Here is a 12,296-nt window from a genome sequence, read left to right on the forward strand (position 1 = left end):
CCAGCAGAAGTGCTGTCTTCTGTTCTGACTCCGGCGTGTGCGGCCCACACAGACACACTCCTCTCAGCTGATCTTCACTGTACTCTGCAGGGCTTCTGTGCTTCTGACGTCCTGCACGTCAGATGCACAGAAGCCCTGCAGAGTACAGTGAAGATCAGCTGAGAGGAGCGCGTCTGTGTGGGCCGCACATGCCGGAGTCAGAACAGAAGACAGCACTTCTGCTGGCGGGGGTTCGGGTGGAAGGGGCCCGTTGGCGGTGGCGGGTGGGACTGTGGCGCCGGGCCCCCCTGGAGGCCTGAGCCCTGGGAATTTTGTCCCCCCTGTCCCCCCCCTCGGCAGCCCTGGAAAGTATACAGACAAAAAAAGCAATACTGGACCTTCAAGACTGGGACAATTGAAATTCTTTATTAATGACCCAACACAGGCCGTGTTTCGGCATAAAACAACGCCTGCCTCAGGGGTCAAAGAGAAACACTGTAAATTGCACGTAGTGTAGATTCAATGCCAGTGTCTCTAAGATTGGAATCGGATAATGCGGTCTTAGAGACACTGGCATTGAATCTATACTACGCGCAATTTACAGTGTTTCTCTTTGACCCCTGAGGCAGGCGTTGTTTTATGACAAAACATGGCCCATGTTGGGTCATTAATAAAGAATTTCAATTGTCCCAGTCTTGAAGGCCCAGTATTGCTTTTTTTGTCTGTAATCCCAGTAGTTGGAACATAAGGACAGAACCGGGAGGACTTCTATGGTCTATGTCCCAGAAACAACCAAAGAAGGACCATGATCAAGTAAATAATATCACGTTTATTGTTGATTTAAATCTTGAATTGATAATGAATGTGACTGTTGGGCAGACTGGATGGACCATTCAGGTCATTATCTGCCATTACTTACTATGTTACTATACTATAAGTGATGTTTTTTGCTAACAATGTTTGGCTGCCTCTTCCTGCTACAAATGGGACAAATTCATATTTGGCCAAGTTGCTGACCACCCTTTGCTTGGTTCTTTAGGAGAGATTCATATTGGTGGGCAAGAACACTTTTATTTAGAGACCAACTGTGCCATCGCTGTGCCAAAGGGGGAAGATGGAGAGATGGAACTCTTTGTATCCACACAGAACCCAAGAGAAGCACAGGTACTGTACTATCTGATCTGGGCCCAGAGACTTCTCTGCTTGCCAGGTAGAAACTCAAACTGGGAAAGGCGCTGGAACTCCATCATTCCAAGGTCCAATGGGTGACCCTGAAACAGGAAGTTTAGAACTGTTACCTATTAGCTTCGGGTTTTCAGAATAAGCTCATTTGTTCCTGGTTCTAGCACATTGTGAGGGTAATTTCAGAAATCATTTCTGTGCCTAAAACACTGTTTTAGATGCATAAATGAAATCTTATAAAATCAGGTGAAGCCTAAAAGTTTGCATGATGGAAATCAGCTTGTTCAGACATGCTCAGGGAGGAGTTAGGGTGAGGCATGGACACAATTTATGTGTGCATTTTATAAATTATATACTTAATAATTAGAACAACTTGCTAAGTGTATTCTGTAACACACAGTGCCTAAATTCTAATGTGAGGAGCCAAAAAAGGACATGGTTATGGGTGGGGAAATGCCCCTCTGCGCCTAAATCTACATGCCGACATTTATGCCACATTTCCCTTGGTGTAAATGGATGCAAATAGTTCTAGGTGCTGGGATATCAACTAAGCGAATTCTATATACTGTGCCTAAATGTAGGTGCCGCTTATAGAATATGCTTAGGTGGAAATTTATTCCCAATGGTTTTTTCAGGCGCCATATATAGAATCTAGCCCTTAGGGGCCAATATTCAGACCATGGGAGGCAGCCAGGCTAACTCCTACGGTTGGCAGTGAGCCCGGATATTCAATGCCAGGCCATTTCTGTTGACCAGCATTGAATATCCGGTGTATTTTTGGCTGCTATGAACTTAGCCGGCTAAGTCAATATTCAGCACAGGCCAGCTAAGTTTGTAGTGGCCAAAGATAGGCCAGAAAACTTAGCTGGCCAGTGTTTGAAAGTTTGTGGCTAGCTGGCTAAGTCACATGACATGGAGGGGCATAATTGAACAGAAACGCCTATCTCCATGGGCGTTAATCTCCGAGAACGGGTCCGTGAAGGGGCGGACCAAACTGTATTTACGAAAAAAATAGACGCCCATGTTTTATTCGCCAATGTGTGAGCTGGGCGTTTTTGCTTTTCAGCGATAACGGAGAATGAAAGCGCCCAGCTCAAAAACGAATAACTCCAAGGCATTTGTTCGTGGGAGGGGCCAGGATTCGTAGTGCACTGGTCCCCCTCACATGCCAGGACACCAACCGGGCACCCTAGGGGGCACTTTTACAAAAACAAAAAAACAGGTAAAAGAGCTCCCAGGTGCATAGCACCCTTCCATTGTGTGTTGAGCCCCCCCAAATCCCCCTCAAAACCCACTGCCCACAAGTCTACACCATTACTATAGCCCTAAGGGGTGAAGGGGGGCACCTACATGTGGGTACAGTGGGTTTGGGGGGGTTGGACGACTAATAAGCATTAAGCAGCACAATTGTAACAGGTAGGGGGGATGGGCCTGGGTCCACCTGCCTGACGTCCACTGCACCCCCTAACAACTGCTCCAGGGACCTGCATACTGCTGCCTGGGAGGAGGGTATGACATTTGAGGGTGAAAATAAAAAGTTGTGAAACATCATTTTTTTGTGGTGGGAGGGGGTTAGTGACCACTGGGGGAGTCAGGGGAGGTCATCCCCAATTCCCTCTGGGGGTAATCTGGTCATTTAGGGCACTTTTTGGGGCCTTATTCGTGAAAAAACAGGGTCCAGGAAAAGTGCCCTAAATTCTAGCTACAAACGCATCCATTATCGGCGAAGGGCGCCCATCTCTGTTCGGGTGATAACCACGCCCCAGTTCCGCCTTCGACACGCCTTCGACACGCCCCCGTCCACTTTGTCCGCATCCGCGACGGAGTGCAGTTGAAAGCGACCCAAATTCGGCTTTTGATTATACCGCGTTATTCGTTTTTGTGAGATAAACGCCCATCTCCCGATTTAGGTCGGAACTTGGGCGTTTTTCTCGTTCGATTATAAGCTGGATAGCCAGTTAGTGGCTAGCCACTAACTGTGAATATTCAGCAGAGATAGCCAGCTATCTCCTGCTGAATATTAGTGGTTAGCTGGCCATACACTATTTAACCAGCCAGGTGCCATTCCTGACCAGTTAAATAGCGCTGAATATTGGGCATTTAGCATGTAGAATATGCATTAACGTTTACAGCTGCTGCCCAGTAGATGTAATGCCTGTGGCTTCAATCTAGGTGTGATTTCTGCAGGATTTGTGCTAGTATTTTATGTAGACATATAGGCGCCTGTGTATCTTTACAAAATAGGTGCTATCCTGCACTGTTAACCTCAGGGCTGGTCTTAGCAATTGCGGGGCCCTGTGCAGACCAGTTCAGTGGGCCCCTGCCTGTCCCCCGCCCGCCACCATAAGCCATAATTTATCAGAGATTAAAAGGAGGTTTAGAGCTCTCGGAACCCTACCTCACCCCATACCTTGATGTGTATCCAGCACATTTCAGTAGAGAGTGGCAGACAGTGGCAGCGATTTTCATATCCCGTCAGCTGCCGAGTCCAGAGCCTCCTCACTGCTGCATCCTGCCTTTGCGGAAGCAGAAAGTGACATCAAAAGGAGGCAGGACACAGCAGCAAGGAGGCTCTGGGCTTGGCAGCTGATGGTATATGAAAATCGCTGCCGCTGCCTGATGATCTCTACTGAAATGTGGATGCACATTAAGGTACAGAGCAAGGAGGTATTCCAAGACAGGAGGACAGATGTGCCAGAGATGCAGGGCCTCTAGGAGTGTGGGGCCCTGTGTGACCACCCCTGTCACCCCTGCCTAAGACCGACCCTGGTTAACCTAGTTACGCTGTTAGAAAACTGCTCTGATTAGTTGAATAAAAAGAAAACTTAAGTCAATGCTGAGCAGAACCAGAACTGGATTAGGCTGTTCTGGAAAGAATAGAGCATATACCTCATGAATATTCATTGTGGATAGTCAGAAAAATCAGGGCTTTGGGGTGGGAAACTGTAGGGTCAGATAAATAATACCTAGGGCAACAAGTACCCACAGATTACTTATACCAAGATTCCCTGATGCATAAGTCTGCCTAACAGACTCACTAGCTCTGTCTAGGGTGAGATACAGGAATCTTGCTTCTGGCACCTCTCCAGGTGTTTTGGTGTGTAGAGTGAAAAAGAAAGACACAGCTGATAGATATATATATTAGCTTTATTATGGATAAGAAAATAGAAATACTCTGCGCTAGCTTATGCAATAAAAATATCCCTTACTGATATGAGCACTACCAAAATATATTGTCTAAACTACACTCTGATTATCCTGAGACTAAGTACAGTAATGATTAGAACAGTACAAATGATAACCTAATAATCCTTATGAAACTTATCACATCTTATGCAAAATACACATTAGCTGCTTTCCCTGACCAAGAGCTGACATAAACCAGTCGTACTTAGATAAAACCACTGCCTAACCCCAGACCAGGAAATATATCACTGTGATCTTACCACGCTGTCGTGATGACGGCTTCAGATAAGACCGGAGCAGAATCTCCCCAGACGCTATTTTAGCTGTCGGTGTCTTAGGTAGTGCAGGTCTTTATTAGCCCACGTAGGTTCCCGTCACTCCTTTGGTTATCAGAGCCAATATCTCTGCCACAGGTATTTGCACCAGGATGCAGGTCACGATGTTGGTATCATACAAAGTCTCTGGCTCCCCCCGAGCCTTGCTGGATCTCTCAGGTCCTCTTACCAGTTGCCCCTCTTCCAAGGGTCCCCGACTCACTAACTTACTTCTGTTCCCGCTTTCCCCGTCCCTCTCGGTCAGGTGACGGTAGGAACCAATCGTGATCTTGTCCAGTTCAGTACATGGCAAGAAGAGTTCTTTGTTTTGTGACCTTGGAGAATGGTAACTTCTGGAGCCATGTCTGCCTCCCTACTCCGTTCTCAGGGTGATAGAAGGGGGTGTTTAGAACACAGACTGTCCTTGGCTTTAGCAAGCCTGTCAGTGATTTTCCACAAGCTGAAGCTGGATCTTGCTGACACAGAGATGCTGCAGCAGCCATCTTATTATACCAAGATGTCATAGGCTTGTATAGGCCAAGACCAGCTTAGGCTAGATCACAGGGAAATACCCCTACAAAACGCTCCTGTAGAAAGTGTGTTGGCAGCAGAAATGATCAGATAATTGAATTAGCTATCCCATTAAATGTTCTCATCTTTCACTTGAGACATCTGTGGGTATGGGCAGTGGTCTCATGATTTTGTTCACCATGGCAGCTGCTATCGCTCAAACCAAAACTGGATCATAAAGAAGAGAGATAATGACTAGCTGTGTCTGATGCTTTTGGGTTTTTAATAATATTGGTTATCTGTCTTCAGAACTTTTCTTTTTAATTTAAGTCATTCGTGGCTGGCGCCTTAGGGGTCCCGTTCAATCGAATCGTGGTTCGAGTAAAGCGATTGGGAGGAGGCTTTGGAGGGAAGGAGTCTAGATCCAATCTTTTTTCAACTGTGGTCGCGGTGGCCGCTCACAAGTAAGTTTCACAAAGGACAAAAGGTTTCTTCTTTACACAACGCAGGCATCAGCTGCAGCCTTACCTTCTGCAGCCCCCCCTCTACTCCAGTCACTCCAGAATATCCCTTCTCACCACTACAGTTTTCTTTTCTGAAGTGTCCACAAGCTCTGGGAGTGTTTCTTGGAACTTGGGCTGCATTTTATGGCTTGCTATAGTAGATTGACTAATTTCTATTTTTTTTTTTGCCTGTAAATATGTGTGTAAGAAGTCTTGCACACAAAGCATGATCAGTATGCACTACATTCCAGCAGTTTAACCTGAGAATGGAAGCGAGGGGTCTTCTGCTGATCATGCTGTGTGTTGTCTGAAGGATTTTGGCTGAGGAGTTGCAAGTGTGATTTGATGTGCGTGTGTGTGCATGTATGCAAAACTCTGTGAAATACTAGCCCTTTTCAACCATACTGTTAACCCGTTTTTGCCTTTTCACTTCCAAAAGCCTTGCAAGGAAATCAGAAGTCATGGGGTATCTTTAGTAAGTTGTACCTGTTAAAAAATAAATATAAGCTTGAATTGGTCAGTCTTAATACAAATATTGTCAGGATGAAAATTGTGACAGAAGGAAATCCCTATTGGGATGGATACAGAGAGGGCAGTGATCAGGACAAGGAGGAGAGATAGCTGGAGATGGAGGAAGCTCTGTGGTGACACAATGATGGTTGGATGCACCCAGAGGCCCTTCTTTTCCAACAGTTTATTATGAGCCCAGTATCCAAAGGATTTAAGCTCCTTCTTTTCCATGACCTAAATCTGCCCCTGTTGCTACCACCTTTTTTTGCTCCTAAATTTAGGAGTTCAGTGCAATTTTGAGTATAAAGTTATGCACTCAGCCCTAGTAAATTTACAAAGAGGCCAATTTAGGAGCATAACTCTCAATGGGACCCTTTTACTAAGCTGAGGTAAGCACTAACGCATTCTTACCTCAGCAAAAAAGTGCTTACCGCAGGGCACGCTCAGGTGTCCCTCTGTAATTTTTGCATGTTTGTGCTCTTCCCATGCACTAAAAATAAACTTTATTTCATAGAACTGGGGGGTGGGTCGGGGGCGGAATGAAGGCATGTTCTGCGTATGGCTAGCGCGTGAGCCCTTGCCACCTACAAATTAGGTGTAGTTAAGAGCTCACGTATGAATGGCCAGATGCTAATGGGAAAATTAATGTGTTGGTCATTAATGCTAGAAATTAAAAAAATCGTACATTTTACCCACATGGTAAAAGTGGCCTTGTGTGGGAAAGACCTGCATAAGGGCACACTAAGGCCACTTTTTACTACAGCTTAGTAAAAGGGCCCCAATTTAGGAACATAAACCCTTTGAATATCGGACCCTAAATTTATAAGCATATCTATTAAGCTCCTAAATTAAGAAGAATTCTCAGGTGAAAATTTAGTTTGGCCTAAAATAGGTCACAAAGTTCCAAGCTTAGCTGTTTTTTAAATATTAGGTCCAGTGTTATTAAGTTTGATATACTGGAAGCAAAGGATACGAAGATGGTGCGACTGTTACACCACTCCACTGTAGCTAGGCTAGTCTCAGCTCTAACACTGCTTCTATGTTTATTTCTGTTCCCTCAATAAGGATTTGGTTTGGTACAGCACGTCCCAAGTGTGTCTGGCAGTAGAGGTATGTAAGGCCATTTTCTAACTTTAGAAAATGGTGCAGTCTTGCATACCCCCTAGGCAGCTGGTGCTTTGGTTTGTGCCAGCAGAAGGTGTACAGGACCTTTCTGGGAATGTTCCAGGTGTGCCCTTTTCCTTGATAGTTGAGAGGGAGAGAGGGGTGACTGTGAGGGAGTTAGTTTGCCCTTCCACAGATGGCAGATGACTTAAAGGAAAGATCTTTCCTGAACTTTGAAGATGGTGTAGAGAGTCCTTTTTTGAAGAGCAAAGGGTGTCGAGTGAGAGTTTTCCCCAATAGAGGAAAGGAGTATGTCTAGAGAAACTGAGGGGGTCCTTTTACAAAGGCGCACTAGCGTTTTTAGTGCACGCTAAAAATAAGCGTGCGCTAAATGCTAGAGATGCTTATTTATTCCTATGGGCGTCTCTAGCATTTAGCGCATGCTAATCATTAGCATGTGCTAAAGATGCTAGCGCGCCTTTGTAAAAGATCCCCTGGGAGTCTTGTGACTAGCTTGTGGATGAACCTTCACAGCTTTTCCCATCTCCCCAGCAAAGGTTCCATGAGTGGGAAAGCGTATCTGAGAAGAGCCTGTTTAAATACTCCAATGGGATGGATGGAATATTCCCAGAGGTCAACATTCAAAGGGGTTTAACCAACCAGGAAAGGCTCCTGCTCAGCCAAACCCTTCTGAGCTGGCCAGCTGTTAATATTCAGCGGCACTTAACCTGTAGTGCCACTGAATATGGGCTTTAATCAGCCATACACAAACCAGTTAGGTTAGGGGTAGTCTAGGGTGGAGTTTGGGCAGAGGCACTACTTAAAGTTAGTGGTAATATTCAGTCTGCTAACTGCCTAAGTAAGTGGATAAAGTTAGGACAGTAAAAAGGTTGTCCTAACTTTATCTGCTGAGTTTACCAGGCACTGGTCTAAATATCAGCTAGCGCCCTGTTTAACTTCTGGGTGACCACATGTACCTGGATATTCGATACCAGAAGCCGGACATGGCCTGGCATTAAATATCTGGTCATGATTCAGCTCTGGGCTGTGAGTGGCTTACAAGATGCTTATTGCTGTGGGCTGAATGTCAGGTGCAGAGTTTTCAGTAATGGCTGAAGGGCATTCAACTAATAGAATTAGCTACATGGGTGGTTGATGCTGGAGAAGGGGAGGTACCACTTTTTAACTGCGACTGTCTTTACAATATGAAAGAGCAGACGGTCTGAGTTGTAGAACAGGGTAAGAGAAACATGAATATCGCATACTGCAACATGACTGTGAAGAGACTGTTATCTTTTTTAATGATGTGTGACAATTGTCTGCATCAAAATTTGTAAAGTCCTTTGAACATCAAACACATTTGTTGTGTGCAAAAAGATTTCCACGTGAGAGACCTAAAACTGTGTAGGTTTGCATTGTTGAAATTAATATTTGTGTACATAAGAACCAAAGAATTACTGTACCTGATCAGACCAAAGGTCCTTCTAGCCCCATATCCCGTTTCTAACAGTGGATTGGCAGAATCCGAAAAGTAACAAGATTTACTCCCATTCACTCTTCAAACTCACCAAAAGCAACTAGGCTACAAAGTCATAATATTTGCATTACAAAAGTAATTTTGTTTTAGGAAGTCTTTAGGTGCCCCTGGCGAATATAGTTAAGACAGTACAGGTACACAATGAAAGGGCAGCAATCCAATGACCCATGTTGCTGAAGACTTGGGTAGTTTTGCATTGATTGAATGACTTATGGGGGCTGCTACTTGTGTGACGGTTTCTTGGCAGACTATTAGCAGGATGGTTTGCCATTGCCTTCTCCAATCATCTGTAACCCCCCCCCCCCCCCCCCCCCTCAGCTCAGGCAAGTTACTCATTTACAGATTGAAGGTGAGTGGATAACTGAGCTGGCCAGAGGCCAAAAGAAATTCTAGTGCGGGATTCAAGCATCTACATGCATCTATGCTACCATCTATGCTACCATTCTAAACATTTACATAATTAAAGCACATGTAATTATCAGCAGCTACTTTATAGAATTGCCCTGTATGTATTTATACCATGGACACAACACCGAACAATGAATAGAAAAACCAAAGCAGAACTGGAGTCTGAGAAATTCTTTACTGAGATAGACCCGATGTAGCCGCGTTTCGCCAAATAGGCTGCATCAGGGGTTAACAAACCACTATTTAGAATACATATAGAAATGTAGAAAAAATATAAGGGTTAAAACATACACAAAAAAAGGTTGCATATCAACATGCAAAATTAAGAGCAAGCTAATATTCCAACATACAAAGGTAAAAAATACATATTGAGAATCTTAAAAGAATAAGATAAGAAAATATCAGACTAAGAAATCACTAAAAGGCGGACATAAACCAACAGACCTTAAAAGATGTGACATGTCAATAAAAGGTGCCTACAATCCAGTAGAAATGGTGTAACATATCAATCATATGAACTCAGAATGAAAATACATACAGTTAAAAGTGAAAAGTGGCATAATATGTTGTGAAATTGAATCAAGATAAACATTGTGAATCTGTGAGTGCCAAAGTAAAGTTTCAAACCATAGTGGACACATACCTAACAAAGGGTAAAGCAAAGCTTCCCCTGGCTAGTAAAAGCACATCCAAGACTGCCTAAAAATGAAAGAATAAAAAAAGCTAAAAATAAAACCTTAAAGGAGCAAAATGTATTAAAAATGAACAATTACTAAAAAAGAGAGGAGATAGTAATATTCTGCTGACAAACAGCAGCTCCTGAAAAGCAGAAAGATGTAGGGGCAGAGCCACAACTTCTCAGCTTACTTTCACAGAAACAGAGAGCAAGTAGCCATCTTGGAAACAGAGAACTGCTCTTTATGCATAATGCAAAGGTCAGAGGTGACGTAAAAATATATTAAAAGGCTCATAATTCATAAAACATATGAACCTGTTATCATAAAAACTCATTTGAAAGCACAAAAGAAGGTAAATAAAGCCACTTCGACCTGATCTTAAAAGTGAAAGTGTATTAAAAAATCATGACATAATTTCAAAATTAAAAGTCAAAAACGAAGGTGAATTCGACTTGCTCATACTGTGCTCTTCTCAAAACACTATTTTTATCTAAAAATGCTGCTGAAATCACTTAAAAACATTAAAATAGTAAAAAAACGCTATGCATTCCAGTGGTCACCTTGTATATGTTCCAATGATGTCATCGATGTCATGGGAAAATGAAGGATCCAAAAAACAGCATAAACAATGAATATTGCTGTAGCTTATAGATGCCTATTGAAAACTAATTAAAACTGATACAGATTGTATACAAAAGGCAATAAAACTTTAAAATAATCACATTAAACATTTTATAATGCAGAAATATATAAATACCCTTAATTGTTTTTTCTTTATTAAGGCCAGATTAAAATTGTATACAAAAACCAATAAATATAAAACTGTGTTAGACATCATATAAATTATTTGCATGGGCCTATACTCAAATTATGTAAATGTAGATATAAACTATAATAAATACATAAATATGACACAATATATAAATAATATAGAAATATATAATGTATTACTGGACCCATAAATTTTGTCCGGGTGTGTCTCAATAAGGAATTTCTCAAACTCCAGGTCTGCTTTAGACCATGGATGCTTCACTCTGGTGCAGAGCTTCCCAAACTGTTAGTTGAGACCCTAAATTGGGTCATAAAAGCTGCCTTTGGGGTCTTGACCCAGGTGGGCTCTCCATAGGTTCATCATTATTCTGCACCTCCAGGGGGTCACACAGTTATTTGCTACTCTCATGGGGTCACAGCCACAAAAAGATTGGGAAACACTGGGTTTGGTGTTCTAGATAACATGACTCTTAAACTAAATACCTGTAAATATATCTCATGATTGTTCTGAAAGCCACCCCTGTGTGCATCTCACAGGGTCTGGAATTGGTTATCCTTGCTCAACATGATCATTCCAAAGAGCACATCTGTGCAAACAGCAGTGACATCAGTGCTTGATACAGATCAGAAGACCTGTGTTTTATAAATGAAGAGTGAAAATTTTATAGTGATCCCACACATGGAAGGAAAGCCCTTCTGAGCTCAGGGGTCAGGCACAGGAGAGGCTTGCAGAAAATCTATGTTATTTTATTAATAGAATGAGGTTCATCAAGTGGAAAGCTATGATGAGATCTGATAAGAAATCAACAACTGGGATAAAACATTGGGTGTTGAGTGTGATTGTTGGTTTCATTGGTGTTTTGCTGCCTTGATTTCCAGTAGGTTTGGCCACCAGAACTACTTTGGGTGACTGAGCCTCTGTTCATCATTTTTTGCCTGAGGTTGTGATAATGCCTGGAACTACTAAAGGTTTCTGTTACAGGACTCGCCGCCCTATACGATGCATGCTGGATAGAGATGAAGACATGTTGATAACTGGGGGCCGACATCCTTTTCTGGGACGTTACAAGGTGAAAGGCTTTCTGATATAGCTAATGATAAAGGAAAAATAAGCTGCTATTTTTCATATTGGCCTAACTTAATAATTTTTTTTTACTAACTTTCAAAAGGAGAACTTTGAAGGTGCTCTCATTTTCACGGTCTCTTATTGCCCTTCTCGCACACTCCTCTCCCTCAGTGACCAACATCTCATCCTCCCAAGCCCAAAGCAAGCTTTTCTTCAATCAACCAGATGCCAGGCATTTTTCTTTCCTGCCTCAGCTCTCTGGAGCATCCTGCTCCCTCCCCAACACCATTAGAGCAGAAGCATTCATGAACAAATTGAAATCATTCCTCAAATCTTGGCTTTTTCTTAACCCATGCTGCCCCCCCTCACTGTAAGAAAGACCTAGGCAAGATCTAAAGACATAAATTTTAAAATTTAAATGTTTTGTGACTTTTGCTGCCTCGCCTTTTTATTTTGTCTGAATGTGTGGTTATCTTATCTTTTCTTTTGAATCATAAATTGTAGCTATTTTCCTACATGTTTTATGTTATAAATTTTGAAATTGTGGAC

The 12,296-nt window shown here is 42.8% G+C and overlaps 1 protein-coding gene across 2 annotated transcripts in view; it reads left to right on the plus strand.

The window, feature by feature from the left end:
• Positions 1-12,296, plus strand: part of XDH (xanthine dehydrogenase) — a 177,235-nt gene that overhangs the window by 117,044 nt on the left and 47,895 nt on the right. For both annotated transcript variants that reach the window (XM_030196110.1, XM_030196111.1), the window contains 3 exons: positions 1,019-1,143; positions 5,502-5,635; positions 11,664-11,751. In XM_030196110.1, coding sequence (XP_030051970.1) covers positions 1,019-1,143; positions 5,502-5,635; positions 11,664-11,751 — 347 coding nt within the window. The remainder of the gene's footprint in view (positions 1-1,018; positions 1,144-5,501; positions 5,636-11,663; positions 11,752-12,296) is intronic.

This window comes from Microcaecilia unicolor, chromosome 3 (assembly GCF_901765095.1).
Source record: "Microcaecilia unicolor chromosome 3, aMicUni1.1, whole genome shotgun sequence".
Lineage (NCBI taxonomy): Eukaryota > Metazoa > Chordata > Amphibia > Gymnophiona > Siphonopidae > Microcaecilia > Microcaecilia unicolor.